The sequence below is a fragment of the Myripristis murdjan genome, chromosome 20, assembly GCF_902150065.1.
Source record: "Myripristis murdjan chromosome 20, fMyrMur1.1, whole genome shotgun sequence".
Classification (NCBI taxonomy): domain Eukaryota; kingdom Metazoa; phylum Chordata; class Actinopteri; order Holocentriformes; family Holocentridae; genus Myripristis; species Myripristis murdjan.
Window position 1 is genome coordinate 25,451,265 of NC_043999.1, and position 20,135 is coordinate 25,471,399.

The 20,135-nt window shown below is 40.5% G+C and overlaps 1 protein-coding gene across 1 annotated transcript in view; it reads left to right on the forward strand.

Annotated features, from left to right (window-relative positions):
- LOC115378886 (collagen alpha-1(XXI) chain-like) overlaps positions 1-20,135 on the forward strand; it is a 57,461-nt gene that overhangs the window by 1,242 nt on the left and 36,084 nt on the right. Inside the window, exons 4-17 of the mRNA XM_030079428.1 lie at positions 578-694; positions 1,547-1,733; positions 2,334-2,499; positions 4,343-4,565; positions 6,435-6,608; positions 8,108-8,185; positions 8,340-8,351; positions 9,075-9,165; positions 9,267-9,283; positions 12,191-12,244; positions 12,747-12,800; positions 13,281-13,334; positions 13,433-13,486; positions 18,041-18,094. Coding sequence (XP_029935288.1) covers positions 578-694; positions 1,547-1,733; positions 2,334-2,499; positions 4,343-4,565; positions 6,435-6,608; positions 8,108-8,185; positions 8,340-8,351; positions 9,075-9,165; positions 9,267-9,283; positions 12,191-12,244; positions 12,747-12,800; positions 13,281-13,334; positions 13,433-13,486; positions 18,041-18,094 — 1,335 coding nt within the window. The remainder of the gene's footprint in view (positions 1-577; positions 695-1,546; positions 1,734-2,333; positions 2,500-4,342; positions 4,566-6,434; positions 6,609-8,107; positions 8,186-8,339; positions 8,352-9,074; positions 9,166-9,266; positions 9,284-12,190; positions 12,245-12,746; positions 12,801-13,280; positions 13,335-13,432; positions 13,487-18,040; positions 18,095-20,135) is intronic.

Consider the following 20,135-nt stretch of genomic DNA (forward strand, 5'->3'; position numbering starts at 1 on the left):
GCTGTAGCACTCGTGCACACACACACACATCCATGCACACAGATTGACTACTCTCACGGTGCATTCCCACTGTGAGCAACTGTGTTGATGTCTGCATAGTCAGACTGATTTCTGCCTCTAATTGCATTTGTGTAGTGGTCTATATCTTTATGTTTTGAACAGGAGAATTGGATATTATTTGCTGCTTTGGTATTGTTGTCACAATGTTACATCATTTTGATAAGTTTACAGAGATAGCATGGAAACTCATAATGGGTAGCATTAATTCAAACACAGGTACCACAGAGCTTACCATCAACCCAACAATAGGTGCAACCATTATCAAAGCTCTGTCTTACATTTTACTGAACTTGTCTGTTGTACCCCATTTGAATCTGCTGTTACCACAACTCCATTTCCCCCAGTAAGTTTTTCTTATGTTAGACATAGTATGTTTGTGCATAATTAAACTCTAACTTATTGTCTCTCTGTCTCTCTCTTACATTGACCCATGCCTGGAAGCTCGTGAACAGACAAATTTTTTTGTTTTCTTTCATTCCAAGCACCAAGTAATCAGTGTTTTCTGACTGTATTGCAGACGGGTAGGGCTATTAAATTTGCCGTGGACCATGTCTTCTCCGCCTCCCAGCGAGCCAGTCAAGTCAAGAATCGCATTGCTGTGGTGGTGACCGATGGCAAGTCTCAAGATGATGTGGTAAATGTTACACTGCCATGCTCAAGGGCACAAGTCAAGCAAAGCCAAGTTTGTTGGTGTAGCCCTTAATAACAGTTCCAGTTTCACAGGACTTCACAATGCCCATATCAAAAAATAATTGAAAACAAAAATTTCTTGATCGGCTGTTTTCCACTGCAGGCATAAACAGGGCCATGGCCTACTACACGTCTATTACACAAGGTTGATAGTGCTGTTTTTTTGGATATCACTCTTTATGACTATATATGTCTATATGACTATTTTAATATGACAGCATAGCTTAACAGTCATCTATGAAGTCAAGAAGACAAGAAAGGAGTGAAATGGGTTTTGATCTGGGGGAAATGAAGAGGTATCAATAATGAGCAAGCCCTGGCTGGCCCTGCAGTGGAAGAAGGGCTAGTGCCAAAAAGGAAAACTCCCAAGAAAGCCTCATATGGAAAAAGGAAATTTAAACAAAGAAGGAGGGTTATCCTTCTTGAACAGTCAGGTTGTAATGGGTGCTGAGTGGCCATACAAGGAAGTACACAGCATAAACAAATGAAAGATGCTTGGGTGAACATCCATATCTGAACACTAATTTAGTCACAATCATCACCGTTGTTATCAAAATTATGATGGAACCACAACTGTGCACAATCACAAGAGTGCAAATTGTGTGGCATTCATTCAGAGAACATGAAGGCTGTTGGCAATATTATTATTTTTGCATTTATATGACACTGTTCTGCCTGCTTAACTACCTGTTTATCTCTTTGTCTATTTGTCCTTAACCACTTAACCATGTGAAGGATATTTTTGGCATTCTTAGAGGAGGTTTGTTTTCACCACAGACGGCCTGTCTTGCTGCAGGTGGATGCCAGTGTGGAGGCCCGAGCTCAGGGCATTATTGTGTTTGCGGTTGGAGTTGGCACTGAGATCACCACCTCAGAGCTGATATCCATCGCCAACAAACCATCGTCCACCTACGTGCTGTATGCTGAAGATTACACCACCATCGATCGCATCCGAGACTCCATGGAGCAGAGGCTCTGTGAAGGTGACGGATCATGGAGTTTATCTGTATGATTCATCATCTCTTTTCTCAGTGTACCATGGCCTGGCATTACCAACTTTTGATTATGTGATTGCACCTTCAACTTCCAAGATTTTTTTTCCTCGTACTTCTAGTCTCTGTGGCTCTCTGAAGTCTTGCTTTGAGAGAAACCTGTTGACCAAACTGTCCACCAATCATAGCCAGAACATATGAGGTTCTCAAAATCTAGTTTGGCACTTCCTGGGGTTCTTAGGGATTCCCAGACTGTCCTAAAGAAATATCCTAATTACAGAATACATATGACTGGCCACTATTATCTCCTGACTTACAATGTAGATAGATTAACAATTTAAAAACAAATCAGCAACAATTAAATTCTTCCCACATGGATCCTTGGTAAGCTTAATAACCCTGACAATACAATTTATGTATAAAACAAAACTGAATTTTAGTAGATTGCTGGTTTATATAGTTACCTTGATATTATATGAGTTCACATGGTGGTGAAATATCCTCAGTGGTTACTCTGTGCTCACTTAGGCTGCTAATCCACAATACTTTCACTCCTATAGCCATCTCAAAACACGACCTGTTTCCCTCTAGAGTCTGTATGTCCGACACGGATTCCAGTGGCGTCTCGTGATGAGAAAGGATTTGAGCTGATGGTGGGCATGAGCATCCAGAAGAAAGCCCAGAAGATCCCTGGCTCCCTTGTATCAGAGGCAGCGTACGCCCTCACCACCTCCATGGACATCACTGAGAATACCAGGTAGGATATTGAGCAACTGATATAAATCTGAAATGACCTTGTAAATCATTAAAATGTATTCAGCATAGTTATTAAAGTTTTTATTTATTTTTTATTTTTATATATTTTATTTATTTCCTCATGTGAGGCAAGGGGGCATCCCCTTTGTAACAAGGTCAAGCACTTCTTCACAGTAGTTCTCGAAGTGGCTCTGTCAGTTAGTTAAAAATGATAGTTCAGAGATGATTCTGTGGGATTTTCTGTTTGTCCTACTTTCCCAGTGTCAGAATAACTAATAGATGCATTTGCAGCCAGCCTTGTTTATGTATTTTGTATACATTTGTGTGCAGTTTGGTGTGCATAGGTTGTATGTTCCAACTCTTTAATACGACCCAGAGGAGCATTTCTAATAGGACCCAAAGTTTTTTTTTCAAAGATAATTTTTTTTGTCATTACTGCATTATTTGACAGCCACAGTAGAGAGACACAGGAAAGAGAGAGGGGATGACATGCAGCAAATGGCCTGAGGTCAGATTTGAACCAAGGACACTGTGATCAGGACTCAGCCTTGGTACATGGTACACACGCTTATCCTGTGAGCTACTGGGGCGCCCAAGGTTGCTTAACTTTAAAATGTAACTATAGGTAATAAGATGTTGTCCAAATGACCTATGGGGTTGTTTTTTGCCGGAGGACAGTCTCATATAAGAATATTTAATTCCTAGATTTTTATGTGTCTTTTTTCACAGTCTTTTACTTTGAAAAACCCTGGTGTAAATCATTCACTTTGCCCATCCGCACATTTCCAGTTGGCCCTGGTATTCAAACCAGCAACCTTTTAGCCACACGCTTGGCCCTTTAGGGTTGGCAGTGCTATAGTTTTGTTGGTTTCCTGCATTTTACACTCTTGCACAAAGTTTTGCAAATACATGCATCACCTTTCACATTACCTGGCATCCACATCCTGTTATCTTCAATTGTGTTTGCAATTGTTTTTGTTTGATGCAAGGAATGATTTATTGTAGATTAAGTAGTGGTCATAAGGCCGTCAAGGAAAGTGATGTTCCACAATGTTCTCAGGAAGCTGTCCTTTGCGGACTCTCAGGGCCTCAGACAGTCCAAAGTGCTCGGGCTATTTTCCCTCCAGTGACACAAGCTTGAGGTCTTCGCAAAACAAACACCAGCTGTGAACACTGAGCATAGAGCATAGTGGAATACTGTACAGGCTCTCAATAGTGGAGGCTTGTCTGCAAGCCTGGCATCCATGAGAAAAAGACCATCAAAGTTGACAAGTGTGAGTTTGGCCATCCAAAAATAGCTTTACAGCCTCCAAGCTGTTTATGTGTGAGCACTTACCAAATTGGCTGTGAACTTTAAAGGAGTTGTTATGAATTTGTGATACTTGTCAACAGTCACTAACAGCCACCCAGAACACTCACACTCCAGGTTGGGTAATACTGACTTCTATGTTGGCCTTTTTATGAATTTTTAGCCTACTCTTTTTCCCCTTCATTTTACTCCTGTTTTATTTTGTATTTTTTCTTTTATGAAATACTTTGTAACTATATTTTTAAAAGTAGTTATTATTGTTGTTGTTGTTGTTATTATTATTATTGTTGTTATTGTTATCAGCCCTCTATCCTAGATAACTGATAACTGAAAGGCTAAGATGCATTTTGTAAATACAACCAGTATAGAATCATAGGTCTATAAACTATCAGTTAATGTCATGCTTTCACCATTGTTTCATGATATTGATTCATATTGTTCCATTTTATTTATTTATATTTATTTATTTTTTAATTTTTATTTTGAATATAGAATGCCTCATGTTCATGCCTTTATTTTTCCCTCTCACTATCAGGGAGATTTTCCCAGAGGGTCTTCCTCCATCTTATGTGTTTGTGGCCACCCTGCGCCTGAAGGGGTCCTCCAGCAAGGTGACCTTTGACCTTTGGAGGGTGCTGTCTAAGGATCAAGAGATCCAGGCTGCACTGACGCTGAGTGGGCAAGACAAGACTGTCACCTTCACCACCACCAGTACAACGGAGCTGGAGCAGAGGGTTGTGTTTAGAGCCGGCTTCCAGGTTGGTGTAGAGGGAGTCTGACCCTCCTGTTCCTGGTCTGAACAGGAACAGGACGAATATTTAACAAAGTATTGTTGAAAAATGCTGAACTGAACTGAAAGAGTCCTGCTAATCTACACATCCAATCCTACATAAACTAGCACGGCTCTGCTTCTTCTGTAAGAGCACAGGTGGGTGTTTTGCTTTTGTCCAATGTGTTTACAATGGACTCCTGTTTGAAACGTGGGGGAGGAAATGTCAAATCAAGCCAGGGCAGTCATCATTATGCAATCTATCCACTAAATTATATCAAATAAAGGTGAATTATCGAAGCTAAAGAGAGGAGAATGGAGAAAATAAAAGAAAGAAATAAGGGAGTGGCAATGCAAAAAAAAAAAAAAAAAAAAAAAAAAATATATATATATATATATATATATGATAAGAAAAAACTGATCACTAATCTCTTTATATTACATTCAGTCTGTTGCTTTCCCACTCTTCACCTCAGCTGTGATGGTTTGGTATGTTTTCGAAAGCATGAAAGGAAACATGAGAGTTCAGATTACCTACAGATGGTTTCAGATCACCAACAGATGGTGTAGCGCACAAAGTGTGACAACTTCACATTGCATGTGTACCTGGTCAGACCAGGTAACATTTTACACCAACTCCACTGCAGGATGTCTCCAAGCTGGTAATCTCAGTTTTTGTTGTCTTTTAAATAACTTGGCTTTTTCATGTTGACTTTAATCAAGCCACAATATTTTTTTTTTTCAAAATGAGTTAACTGGCCCTTTAGTAATTCAAATGAAGTTAAAATCACCAAAATGGAGTTCCATGACATTTACCTACGTGACAGTATGATGGAGAGCATAAAGAATGTACTTCTTGTGCTTTGCTTTGGTCTTTTACTAAATCCAGTCCTGTTCGGTGATATGACTGTGTCCTACCTTGACAACTCAGAAAGGTCTAAACAAACAGTCATTTACTCATCAGCCCTCGTTCACTTCAATATGCTGTTGAACTAATGAAGATCTAAGCCTACAGATGCCAGGACAAGGCTCAGAAAGAAGTTTCCTACTCTAAAAACAGTGTTTCCCAAGTGGAAATTAGTTGGTGAATATCTAGTACTTGGAGCACACGCCTCTGTTTCCATGGCAGCACAAGGTCGAAATACATCCTGTTGGACACGGCAGCTAACTTTTTCCACAAACACTCACCACCCTCTGTCCTAACACACACCTAGAATATAGCGCGGTGCATTCAGTGAGCCTGCAATTTTGTGCAGATTTTGTTTGCACGTGTTTGATTTGATTTGGTCGAATGTGGCATGAGCTACAGGTCTGTGATTTATTATTTGGAATGATGGCTGTGGCTCGGACACGGTAAAACCATAGCCTCTCTGTTCCTCACTGGACCGTTTGAGCTTCTTAGAGAAGACTGTGTTATGGAAAAAAGGAAGAACGTTTTAGTCATAATACCTCTTTGGCCACACCACTTTTGGAGCATTTTGAGCGCACGATTTTTTGGCATCAATGGCAGTGTCAGATTAGACAAAAGTGTAGCTGATTCCTGTAGGGAGTGGTGCATGAGTCCACACACAGAAACACACATACACGGGCGAGACTGGCAACTGGAGTGGAAGGCTGAGTGAACAAAGATTGGACAAATTGATAATTGTATGTTTTCACGTCCGATGACAGTGATTGGGTAGGAGCTTGAAAACATCGTTCAGTCTCAGAATGATGCAAACCAACCCAACCATAGTATATAGAAAGTGATTAGTGCCTGTATTCTGTGGGGGTAATCTAGAAAAAAGATTAATAATGTATGCTTTGTCTCATGTTCTCTCTCTCTCTCTCTCTCTCTCTCTCCCTCTCTCTCTCTCAGACTCTGTTTGATGGACATTGGCATCAGGTTAAAGTCCTAGTGAGGCCGAGCCAGGTCACTAGTTTTCTTGACGATCAGCAGATCCAGGAAGTCAAGTTGGAGCCTGTGGAGCCCATTTACATTAATGGGAAAACACAGGTGGCTAAGAGGCGAGGAACAGACGTCACTGTGCCTGTGAGTACAAATTCATACCTCAAATTACTACAGTGTGCAATTCTTCATTGACTGACTGATGATACCTGCCTGAACAACCTGCATGAGAAAGGTTGAAGAAATGGTGAATATTGACTGACACTGTTTTGTTGTTTTAAATGATTTTTTGAAGAGGAATGAATCGCTACCTGTGTTAGGCCAAGCACACATCATACGATGTCACAAATGATTTCGGCATCCTAAATGGTCCCAGACTGTCCCAGACAAAATTTCAAGATTGGAATAAAAATGACTCGTCTTCGCATGCGTAGTGTTGGAAAGTGTGCATGTCCTGTCCCAGTCTTTGTTGGAGTCTGTGACTGTTTGGGATGCCCCGATCATTTTCCAACATGTTGGAAATTTATGGTCTTGCTCTTGTAGTGTGAGAGGATACGACAAGCTGATTTGGCACACTGGCCAATCAGAGTGCAGCAGGATATGTCATCACTCTGTTTACTCTAAAGTACACAGATGAGGATGGCAAAGACAGTGGGCATCATATAAATTTTATGATATAAAACTCTCTCACCTCCAACTTGCTTTGCCATTCTGATCTAACCATGGACACGCTCCAAAGTTGCCAAGGTCTTCTTTCCATCTGCATATGTGCATGTGTAAAAAAAAAACTGTGGCCAATTGATGCATAACTGTTGTCTTTATTGGTCGGTAAAGCACAAAACATCCACACTACTGACGCATTTGGCTTGGGTCATGCGGGGTCTAGTCCCACGAGGCTAGACCTATGAGACTTCAACATCTCGTCAGCTCTGTTTGAAGTCGGGCTCACTTGTTCAGGCTTGTAATGTGCAAACACACATTGTCGCCTCATCCTAAAGTGTGTGCACTATTTCGAGGCAAGATACAATTGGTAGATGGGTTGTGTAATGTGCCTCTGCCTTTACCCTCTGTAGGATCAACCACAAGACCACTGCAGCACCGCATGCAACGGAACACGCCCTAAATTAGAGAGTGGCATTAGAGAGTGTTTGGATGCAAGGAAAACCTGCAGATTCTTGGGTCTCAGTTGCACATGGTTGAAGACCAGTGTTTTACAGGGTGCATGTTTGAACTGTGAATTTACACTGAGCAACTTTGTCAATGGTTGCTCTTATCTGACTGACATTGTTTTAATTAGTTAATTATATAGCACTGCAAAAAAAAAAAAAAAAAAAAAAAAAAAGAAGAAGTGCCATGTTCTCTGGTGTCTCAGCTCTAAAGGAAAGCGAATGGCCCTCTGGAGACTTGCAGTATGAGCACACTAACCATGACACCGTCCTACTGCTGTACTTTGCCAAAGAGTGCAACATGACTAAAGCAGTGCATTTACTTTAACTAGGCCTATGCATGTTGTGGAAGATGTCTTATATTGGCACCACTGGTAGAACTGATTTTCACACTTGAACAGCGGTGAAGAAAACATTCCTTTTCAGCAAGCTGGGTGAGAGATAGTCAGAAGATATCTTTTGGGTTTCTAATTTCAGGTGGAGATTCAGAAACTGCGTCTGTACTGTGATCCTCATCAAAGTGAGAGAGAAACGGCTTGTGAGATCTACTCAGTGGTAAGATGCCTACCTCCACCAACTTGTGCCTGGACTGTGCTTCTACACTGTGGTTTGTGATCCACAGATAACAAGAGTGTATGCTGTTTTTGATATGATATAGAAGTGTAGACTGACATTACCTTTAAATATGTCTCTTTTGCTCTCTCAACAGGATGACGAAAGGGTAAGTGCTGTTTATCACATTGAAAAACACTTAAGTTAGCTAGCGAGCTGTGCTGATGTGCTACACAATATAATATTACATTATGGAAATCAGTGGCTACATGTACACCTGAGAATAACCTGGCTGTTGTCCATGAAACTTTAATCGTATGAGTCTCCTTGTTCCTATAAATAAACAAGCTAAACAAGGCTAGGCTTGGGATGGGTGGGGGGCTCTATGGAGTGAAGTATGTCTATGCACTTTGGATTTATCCAGAATAAATTGAGATGATCCAGTAGACGTACAGAGGTGAAAATGGTATCACACATCGTGTCTCAGTCTGGGTAAGATGGAAAAGGGGTATTTTGCCCAAAATGTTGGAGTATTCCTTTAAAATTTGTCTAAACCATCTTCCTGGAATCCTCCGCAGGTTCACAAAGTTACAGTATCATTTAGGTTGTTTTCTGAATTTAGCAGATAAGCTGATACAGACTGAGTAAGAATATGTGTTTAATCTAGGCAGATGAGTGTGGGCATGTTTGAGGTGCTAGTGATTCCCCTGAATAATACAAATAATTAAATTTAAATAATATATAACACCCATTTAAAAGCGGTGTTTACAAAGTGTTCTACAAGAAGACATAGAAACAGACAAAGTAACATCATAAAAGTGCATTTTTAGAGGTGATTTAAAACATGGTACCTCTGTGTTGTAGACAGATCAGTGTATTTGTGTTTACCCAGTGTCCCCTGAATCGAACTGCCACAGTGGAGGAGGAGGAATGCAACTGTTCAACTGGACCACCGGGACCGCCCGGTCCTGCAGGACCCATGGTAACAACACATGTAGACACACGTGCACACACACCCCTTCTTCCCATAAGACCCAAAGACCATTGGAAAAATGGTCTGGTCTCTTGATCCTCTGGTGGTTTTGAACACCAGGGCCTGCAGTTATCCATGACAAGGTCCAAAACACAGGCTTTCTCCTGTGTGTGTGTGTGTGTGTGTGTGTGTGTGTGTGTGTGTGTGTGTGTGTGTGGGAATGTGAGCATGCATCGTCAGTCAAGATACAACTCTGTCCATTATTACCACTCACTTTTCTAGGAGTTCAAAACAAATGTAGAGTAAGAGAGAGAGAGCATTGGAATGACTAATGGACTGGGGCTGTGGTTCTTGTTTTTTCCACTGAACTTGGGCAGTCAGGTTCAGCTCTGGCCTATTAGATTCTTCCATGGTTCCCTGTGTTCATAAATTTCACTCCGACAATCAAGAGATGTGTTAGTCAGAGTGTCAAGACAGGAAACACAGACATTGTTGCCCTGATAGGAAGTGGCATTTCTACCATTTTAGAGGGTTTGCCAGACAGTGACAAGGATGACCATGTAAATAATCATGTTGTATAGGCTATATACACTATATTACCAAAAGTATTCGCTCACCCATTCAAATGATCAGAATCAGGTGTCCTAATCACTTGGCCTGGCCACAGGTGTATAAAATCAAGCACTCAGGCATGCAGACTGTGAAACAAGACATTTGTGAAAGAATGGGCCGCTCTCAGGAGCTCAGTGAATTCCAGCGTGGAACTGTCATAGGATGCCACCTGTGCAACAAATCCAGTCGTGAAATTTCCTCGCTCCTAAATATTCCACAGTCAACTGTCAGCTCTATTATAACAAAATGGAAGCGTTTGGGAACAACAGCAACTCAGCCACGAAGTGGTAGGCCACGTAAAGTGACGGAGAGGGGTCAGCGGATGCTGAAGCGCATAGTGCAAAGAGGTCGCCGACTTTCTGCACAGTCAATTGCTACAGAGCTCCAAACTTCATGTGACCTTCAGATTAGCCCAAGTACAGTACGCAGAGAGCTTCATGGAATGGGTTTCCATGGCCGAGCAGCTGCAGCCAAGCCACACATCACCAAGTGCAATGCAAAGCGTCGGATGCAATGGTGTAAAGCACGCCGCCACTGGCCTCTAGAGCAGTGGAGACGCGTTCTCTGGAGTGATGAATCACGCTTTTCCATCTGGCAATCTGATGGACGAGTCTGGGTTTGGAGGTTGCCAGGAGAACGGTACATTTCAGACTGCATTGTGCCGACTGTGAAATTTGGTGGAGGAGGAATTATGGTGTGGGGTTGTTTTTCAGGAGCTGGGCTTGGCCCCTTAGTTCCAGTGAAAGGAACTTTGAATACTTCAGGATACCAAAACATTTTGGACAATTCCATGCTCCCAACCTTGTGGGAACAGTTTGGAGCGGGCCCCTTCCTCTTCCAACATGACTGTGCACCAGTGCACAAAGCAAGGTCCATAAAGACATGGATGACAGAGTCTGGTGTGGATGAACTTGACTGGCCTGCACAGAGTCCTGACCTGAACCCGATAGAACACCTTTGGGATGAATTAGAGCGGAGACTGAGAGCCAGGCCTTCTCGACCAACATCAGTGTGTGACCTCACCAATGCGCTTTTGGAAGAATGGTCAAAAATTCCTATAAACACTCTCCTCAACCTTGTGGACAGTCTTCCCAGAAGAGTTGAAGCTGTAATAGCTGCAAAAGGTGGACCGACATCATATTGAACTCTATGAGTTAGGAATGGGATGGCACTTCAGTTCATAGTATGAGTAAAGGCAGGTGAGCGAATACTTTTGGTAATATACTGTATTTGTGAGATATGCATTTTAAAGACCTATCCCAAACATCAGCCATTTTAGGGAATAGTGGGATGCTTAAGCATAAATTATAACATAAATTATGTTGAGTGATAGCAGTGTCCCACGGCAAGATTTATGGGATGTCCCAAGCACTAATGCGCTGGAAAATGTGAAACAGCTACCAAAATAGCTGCAGCATGTCTAAGGATTCTGGCATGTTTCGTCTGAGTCGTTCCTATGTTTCCAGGATTCTACGTTTCCTAGATTTATATGGCACATAATGGGGACATGAAGAAGGGTCCTATGTTCTATGTTCCCCAGCTCTACACGTGTGCTCTCCCAAGGTCCTATGTATCCAGGGTCCTCTGTTCCCAGGGTCCTGGGCTCCACAGCTCTATATGGCACATAATGCGAACCAGAAAAAGATGCTACCCCACTCTGTATTTAGAGGATTAGGGTTATGGTTAATGTGTGTTAACAGAATCTTGAAAAGGGATACACAGGACCTGGGAACAGATATGCTGTTTTGTCCTTTAAAGGATTTTTTTTTTTTTTTAAAGCTCATTATATTTGGTTGTCACACCAACGGAAAGACAGAAATCTTTAACTAAAATGATGTAGCCTGTTTAAATTAGACAAAATTGTTCAATAACTTCCAGAGTTACAGTTGACATATCATAGCAGGGAGGAGAAAACAACATTTATGTTCCTAACAGAGGCACATAGAGTTGGTGTGCTGCTGTTAATTCGTTATAGACCTGGGTTGAAGTAGCTAGGTGTTAACATTAGGCAATATGTAATCAAGTTACCTTGCACAGATTCAACAATACAAGTTTTATACTCCAAAGGCTATTTAGCTGATAACAATATAGTTAACTTCATTTTAACAAAAATTTGCTTGCAAAACTTGACTCTGGATTCTTAGCCTTGATTTGAGTGCTTCCCACTTCAAATCTCCTTTACTTGTGGACATTTTTATCAAGGTTGTTAATACACCAAAATCACAAAAAGATACGGTCACACAATATAAAGTCAATGGAATGTTTCCATGTGGTACTTGTTTGCAACCTGTCTCTATACAAAAAACTTGGTATATTCCTTTAAAATAATGTGTGTTGTGATTAACTATACAGCTACTGTGTAATGCATTGATATGAAAAGTATTTTTTTCTGTGTGTCGTGATTGAGTGGTTTGATGCTACAGGGTTTCCAGGGGGAGAGTGGGAGGACAGGACGACCAGGTTCAGACGGTAAGCCTGTAAGTACATGTCTGTTTCTTCTGTCATGCCACATGGATACACACTCCTCACAGCAGGTGTCTGGAGCTGGGGCTGCAGCCCAACATCAGGCAAATTCAATGCTATTCAAATGCCCCCCCTCAAAAGCCTGAATCTTTCCTTCATCTGGATTGATGTGAATAAAAATGTTTTTTTTTTTTTTTTATGTAAAAAGCACATCCATCTGAAAAATACAACATATTTAATGAATTGATTGGACAAGTTGTCACCCACTCTTAAAGGGATGGAACACTAAAATATATCATTTTTCCTTTTTTTTTTTCTTTTTCATCACTGGATATAGAAAACATCATGAAACTGTATGGAAGTCTTTTCTATGCAGAGACAGGTTAATCAATTGATTTCTTTTTAGTTCAACCAACAGTTTTGCTGGGGACTAAAAGTTACCCTCAAATGTAAGAACATCCTTGACTCTGATCATTGCTGGGTTTCTGATTGATGCATACTCTGTCTCTCTCTCAGGGTAAAGATGGGAAGCCTGGAGAAGCAGGTGCTCCTGGATTACCAGGGAAGAAAGTAAGAAACGGCTTCATTGAATCACTTCTATCTAGCCACAACACGAGTGACATGCTGCTCCACAGGCAGGAATTGTTTGCAAAACGCATTTTAGGCACAGGAACTTCCACAGTGGTTGCCACTGAAATACACAATATGAGTAGTGCAACATAACTGCATTTTAGCAAAGTAACCAATGGGCCAAGTAAAGTAAAGTAAAGTAAAGTAAATTAACCGATGGGCCAAGTAAAGTCAGTGTAGTCATTTTAAAGAACAATAAAATGATCTTGGCTACCTTGAGACTTACCAAACCAAGGGCTTAAACATCTACAACCACCCAAACATGGCTGCTGGTCACTGACTGCCGGGCTATCGTTGATCCTAACCATGCAGTATACTGTCATAATGCTAAATATGTGTGTGCTCTTAATATTGTATGCCATTGTATTACATATGTTCTGATTCTGATTCTGATAACCACTGTCTTCTGTGGCTGGACAGGGTGAAGGTGGCCTGCCAGGACTAAGCGGAGAGCCTGGTCTAAAAGGTGTCAAGGTGGGCCCTTAATGAAATCCATGCTGGACAGCTGTAAAATGAAAGCAGGACTTACAGTTCTTGTTACCACTGCACTGATACTATCCTCCTCAACTCAGGGAGACAGAGGGGAGCCAGGCTTGCCAGGACAACCAGGACCCCCGGGACCCATGGTGAGCCATTGCTGCTGTTCAGTACATATTATGGCTAACGCTATTAGCAATGCATGGACATGACTTAAGAGGCAAGCACCAATTGGCAATAGCAAGCCATACTTGACACATACTAAAGTGTTATTTATTGTCATGGCTACAGTGGATGTATAACAAATAGAAATACAGTAGTATACCAATATGAAATGAAAAAGCATGAAAAAAAGAATTTAAATAAGAAGAAAGCAAATAATGAATGAGCAAATGAAGTCTCATAAATATGTAATGACAGTTTAGTCTCACAATTTGTTTATCCTCACTCAGTGTGAAACCCGGGTTAGTTTTTATAGCAGTCTTGCTTGAAAAGTTCAGCTCACATGGATATGTTGTGGAAATGAGAGCAATGTCATTTTTGCTTTGTTTTGACCACCACTGCTACTAATACCAGGGTCTTCATCTGGGCTAGAATGTTGTCCAGAGGCGGGCTCAGTCTGCATTTTTCCTTATTTAAAATATTTATCCATCGCTGTTGTACATCTTGTCATCACCACATCTTGCACACATCACTAACAATATTGTCTTATACTAACAAAGTCATTACTGCGCTACCTACTGGCACCCACTGACATGAAAGAGTGTTTAATCACTCTGCCAGTCTCTACATTGCAGGCACAGATGCTCAACAATGGCAAATTATTTACTGTAACTAAATAATATATATATTTTTTTTGGCCATTTAATTGAAAGCACACCTGATGAACTCACACAGTGGTTGAAAATCATGGCTATATGTAGATAGATATGTAGATCAAATAGAATGAGGCATATTGTAAGTTTATTCTTATGAGTGGAATAGGAGAGGTGACAGTGGTGGGTCATTTCTGAGGGTAATTGTAGGGGAGTGATGTCCACATTTGAATCTGCCATCTTTTTTGCTCTGTCCTGTTGGCATATGCTGTTGGTGGCATGCAGTTTTATTAAAAAAAAAAAAAAAAAAAATTCAACAGAGTAGTATTAACAGGGGAATGTTTAGGAAGAGTCTGGTGTGATTCTGTCATTGTAGAAGTGAGTGCTGGCTTCTCGAGTTGGTGTTGAGAGTGAATGCAGGTGCAACTTTTTACTGAGCCAAACTGTTGCTCCAGGTGTGTGTACAGCACTAGAAACAATGAACTGAAGATTCTGACATTGCTGATGATGTGACAATCATGATGGACACCGATTGCGTTTGTTATTTTTGGCACCATTTTTACCTGATAAACCAAAGCCACAGGGCAGGGTCAGCCAAGGGATAAAATCCAGTCAGTCAATTAAATCATACAAATTGTACAAAGTGGAATTTTGGGTGAGGAATGACTGGTATTTCTGTCTTAGGAAACGCAGTACTCAGTCGTGTGGGCTGTCCCACTGTTATTCCACTCATCAAACTCTTCTATTCAGCATATTCTTTGAGCTTGTCCCTCTTCCTCTTCAGACCACCTCTTAGAGCACATGCACATGCTCTGTGCTATTTTTGTGACTTTTTGGTGGAGACACACCCACGCAGACCTCCAAAATCCCATAAACCCCCTTTACATATGTTATACTTGCCCATGAAAAATACAGTTTTAATGTGATTAAGGCAATAATGTAAATACCACAGAAGCTCTACTGGAAAAAAAAAAAAATAGGGCTGATTCTTTCCTTTATCTATCATCCACAACTGCTAATGAGATGTATGAAAGCGTGCCCTTTTGGTTTATTAAATTCCTTTAGCCATCTACAGGCAGCAGGAGGGGTATGTTGTTTCATCTGTAACCTCTAATTTGAAGGATGTGGTGCACAATTACACACTCATCATTCAGTGCGGCTTCCTTGATTAAATCCTGCACAGCTCGCACCAGGCTCTTGAAAAATAAATATGCAAACCTCTGTACTTTTGCGGACACCAAACCCATTTGTTATACCTCGGTGGGCGCAGCTTTCAGGTTTATCGCGAGTACAGGAGCACATATGTTGACATTCTGGAACACACCGATGATTGTAGAGCACATAGCTTTGTGAAAAATATTTAGGGCATTTTAATGTTCCTTCTCCACCCTACATCACTAACTCCACCAAGACCACCCTCAAGACCACCCTCTCTCACTAATCCCTAATCCGTTTTTTTTTGCACTGTTTTTCCTGGTGCAACAGCTGCACGTGCTGTCTGACCATCTTGCCATCGAGTCACCCAAAAGTAGTGCCTAGTAGAGCAAGGCCTGGGGCAGTACGGTGTTGGCAGCACTGTTGTTACTGTGTGTCAGGAAAAGGTTCTGATGTCGGGAAAAGGTTCTGATGTCAGGAAAAGTTCTGATGAAAAATTCTGATGTCAGGAAAAGGTTCTGATGTCGGGAAAAGGTTCTGATGCCGGGAAAAGGTTCTGATGTCAGGAAAAGTTCTGATGTCAGGAAAAGTCTGACGTCGGGAAAAGGTTCTGATGTCGGGAAAAGTTCCGATGTCAAATGTCAGAGATTCCAGGGCTGAGGGCTGAGTCCGGACTGAAATCTCCAATAGGAGAGGTTTCAGAGTCTAAGGAATCAAGAGGTTGGGCTGTCGGCATCCCTGCAGGGGGTGACCGGAAGTCCGTATAGCTCAGGCAATGTACTGAGCCTGTTGATATTTTATGTTACTGTATTTTATTTTCGCTATCATTCCCAATTCTATTTCCCTTTTTATTGACTGTTTTTATTGTTTTAAATTGTGTTTTGCTGCTTTTAATGTCTCTGTAAAGCACTTTGAATCACCTTGTGTTGAATTGTGCTCTACAAATAAATTTGCCTTGCCTTGCCTTGCATGTACGCTAAATGTGACTTACTGAATGCAACTTTTTGGTAACCTAAGTAAAATAACAAAACTATAGGCAACCAACAAAATAATGGAAATGCAAATGCAAAAACTAAATGCTTTCGCAAGTGAATGGCAAGTAGATGTATTCTATTCTGCTCTATTCTGTTGTGCAGAAATGTCTGTATTCTTGCTGTGTGCCGCTGTTTCTTTGCTCAGTCTGGTTCCTTCTTTGCAGCTGCATCCTTATAGGTGTGTGTGTGTGTGTTTGTGTGTGTGTGTGTGTGTGTGTACATAACAAAAATACTTATAAAACAAAAGTTTTATTCATGGTATCTATAAATCAGATGTGTGGTCATGCCTTGTCTGTAACTGCAGGGCCCTGCTGCCTCACAGCTGAGCCTCGGAGCATCGGTGGGAATGCCAGGAAAAAAGGTAAGAAGAGAGCGCAATGTTTGGATATTTAATGTCTACTAAGGCGATTCCCTGACTGAGCCAGGTGCTTGGCAAGAGGGACCCTCACATCAGACACGGTGATAAGTGTTGAATGGCTCTGAGTGTTGAAGGCATGTGGGTGCTTAATGGTCTCAGGGATTCAGTAGATGAAGGTTTCTGTCCTGACAGCAGGGGTGTCTTCCAGTTGGACAAGTCTCCCATCCAAATGGCATGCATAATAAACCATCTCAGCCAAGCCAACTGGATGTTTAACAAGAGATTGTGGAGTGGTGCTTCAAACAGCACTTTCTATCACCATTAGGTAGAGACAAGATAATGGACTTTCAGGCACTCAGCCCGCCTAACATAAAACCAGAGCCAGATATATGGAGCTGAAAAACACAATATGTATCGTTCACCTGTGCTGTTTAAATGATTACATATTTACTGTCAAATTACACTGTTAGTTTACGGGAACTCGACAAAATGAATGTTGTACTGATGTAGTTAACTGATGATTATTAATTTTTAATTATGTTGTGGTGTTATCCAGGGTTTCAGGGAGGAGTTTTAGTGTTCAGATGGTCTAAAAGCTGTTTAAGAGACTATTCCACTCTGACTGCAATAAAATTCAGGGAGAAACACTGATAACCTGATTTATTTTATTTTATTTTATTTTATTTTTGGCATGAAAATGGATATTGAATATCAGTGCAAATTATTAAAGCAAAACTTATCTCTGCTAGTTGCACTATGCTCCCCTGGGCTGCTAATCCACAGTTTTGTATCTGTATGTCTCCATTCACTTCCATAGTACAGCAAAACTGCTCCCAAAACAACACTTTTAGCTCAGAAAATGAATGCAAACAAAATAGATTTTTCCAATGTAAAAACAACTCCCAGTATCCATTTTAAAATGAAATTATATGGCTCTTTTGTTCATATGTTCCTATTTGATTTGGTAAGGACCCTCTTCATAGTAACCTTGCACCAGGAAGCAACACAATGGTATTGGAATTAAAGGTAATTGCATGAAAAAATGGGTACCAGGACTTCTTTTTTATATTGCCATGATCTACTTTTTGTGTTGTTTATGTGCTAAAACTGTTATTTTGGGAAATGTTTTGCTGCACTATGGAAGTGAATGGAGAGATAGAAATACAGTGTTGTATATTAGCAGCCCAGAGGAGCACAGAGCAATTAATGGGGGTATTTCACCACCATGTGGACTCACATAACACCCAGGTAAGTGTACAGGCCAACACACAAGTTGGTGTTTTGTTTATTTTGGTAGCCCATGATTATGTTCTGAAACCAAGCTTGTGTGTTTCTGCACAGGGTCCTCCTGGTGAGAAAGGGGATCTAGGACCTCCAGGAGAGGTTGGACCACCGGTAAGAGCTGCTTCTATTAGACGCTCATCTGTCCAACATGTGCATTAACCCGCATTACTGAGGGTTACAGGATGTTGAAGGATAATGTAAGTTAGTTTCTATGGTGGCCTCCTAGTTTTTGCTGTCAGGATGACTGACTGTGTTCAGGTTAGTCACTTCCTTCACTTCAGTACTTTGTGAACCTCCTCTTTGCTTGTAGCATTGTTCCCTAACAGACACTCAGGAGCCAAAAAAAACCTTGAACAGTTGAACCCAAAAAGCAAATAAAATGTTTCTTCAACACTGACGCTGAAATTACATGTCTTTAAAGAACTCTGACTGAATCATTATGATATTTCAGTTATACACATCCATTTGATAATTTGTAGCATTAGTTTTGCTCTTCCTTGTTTACTTTTATGCTGTGTTCAAATCATATTGAGAATTTGTTGCTTTAGCTTGATTTTTTAAAATAATAATATAAATATTTATTCCATCAGTTATTATAAAGAAAAGTCTTGACTCTACCGTCTGTAAATGTGCTCTGCACGCACGACACTGGCAAAGAATGTGATTGGATGTAGGGAAAAAAGACTGAAATAAGAAAAGAAAGGAATTTTGCCAGTCATCTGATTGGATGGTTCATTTTTTCAAGATACTGACTCATTCTCAAACCTTTGGATAAACAGTAGGTCAGTGTGTTTAGTGTGTTCTATAGAGTCCAATTTATTTATAATTTGTAGCTCTTTTCTGTAATATAGAAATCGGTTTTACAATATTCACATTTGTGTTGCCCCACATTTCTACGTAATAACTTAAATATAAGAGGATAACTGAAAAAATTATATTCCGTGCTTTGTAATATAATATCTACAGTACATGAATGTAGCATCAGAGTCCTTGAACTGTCTCCTTGCTGAGGAGCTCACATGAGTTAAAATTACATCCAATACCACAATATACACAAATTACAAGCAGTGTCGGAAGCTAGGGTGTAGGCAGCTCCCTCTGTGGTGTGAGTTATTGTGATGACAAGATGTGTTTTCACTTCTTTTTTGGTTCAACTATTTAAGTTTGCTTTGGCCCCTGACTATGAATCGGTGCTACTGTTGAACTGGAGGAATGGACAATGCTCCACAGTGAGGAAAGTGATGAAATTTGAAATGAAATCAACAGTCGTAACTCCTGAAACTACTAAAATAAGGCCCAGGTTGAAAATAACCTGAATTATGCTTTAATGTGTGAATCCTAAGTTGACTTTGAATTAGGAACCTTGACTCAGAGCAAAAAACAGTTGCATGGACATGATATGAGTCCACATGGTGGTGAAATATTCTCATCAGCTGCACTGTGCTCCCCTGAGCAGCTAATCCACAATACTTTACTTCTGTCTCTCCATTCACTTATATATCAAAACAGCATAACACTTTCAGTGCGTAAATGAATGCAGACAAAGCAGATTATGTCAATATTAAAAAAATTTGTTCTGGTACCCATTTTTTTTTTTACACCCATTGGTGTAATTAATTACAATTATTTGTGACAGTACTATAACATCATGCCTTCCTGGTGTAAGGTTACTATGTAGAATTTTCCTGCAAATGCTACCAATCTACTTTCCAATTCAAACAGGAAAATAAAAAGAAAAGAGATTTCTGATTTTCTCAAAAAATGGGTACTGAGAATTGTTTTTTTTTTTTTTTTTTAAATTGGCATAATCCACTTTGTCCATGTGTGTTTATGTGCTGTAAGTGTTTTGGGAGCTGTTAATAAGAAATTGCCACCACCATGGACATTTGTTTGCTTTAAGGTTCCCTGTCTTACATTTCACAAACACCAAGTCATTACTACATTTTTGAGAGATTCTGAGAGATTATGAGACATCAATATTGGCCTAAAAACTTTACACAAATGAGAACATTTGCTGAGATTTGCAAAGAATTTACCGATTTGTTAAGAAATCTGCTGGACTGCTTCATAGCACAAAGGGAAACAAAACAGGGTGCTATTCTTCAATAGCCAACACAGCTAAATTAAAGGCCGATGAGGGAAAAGACCAAAC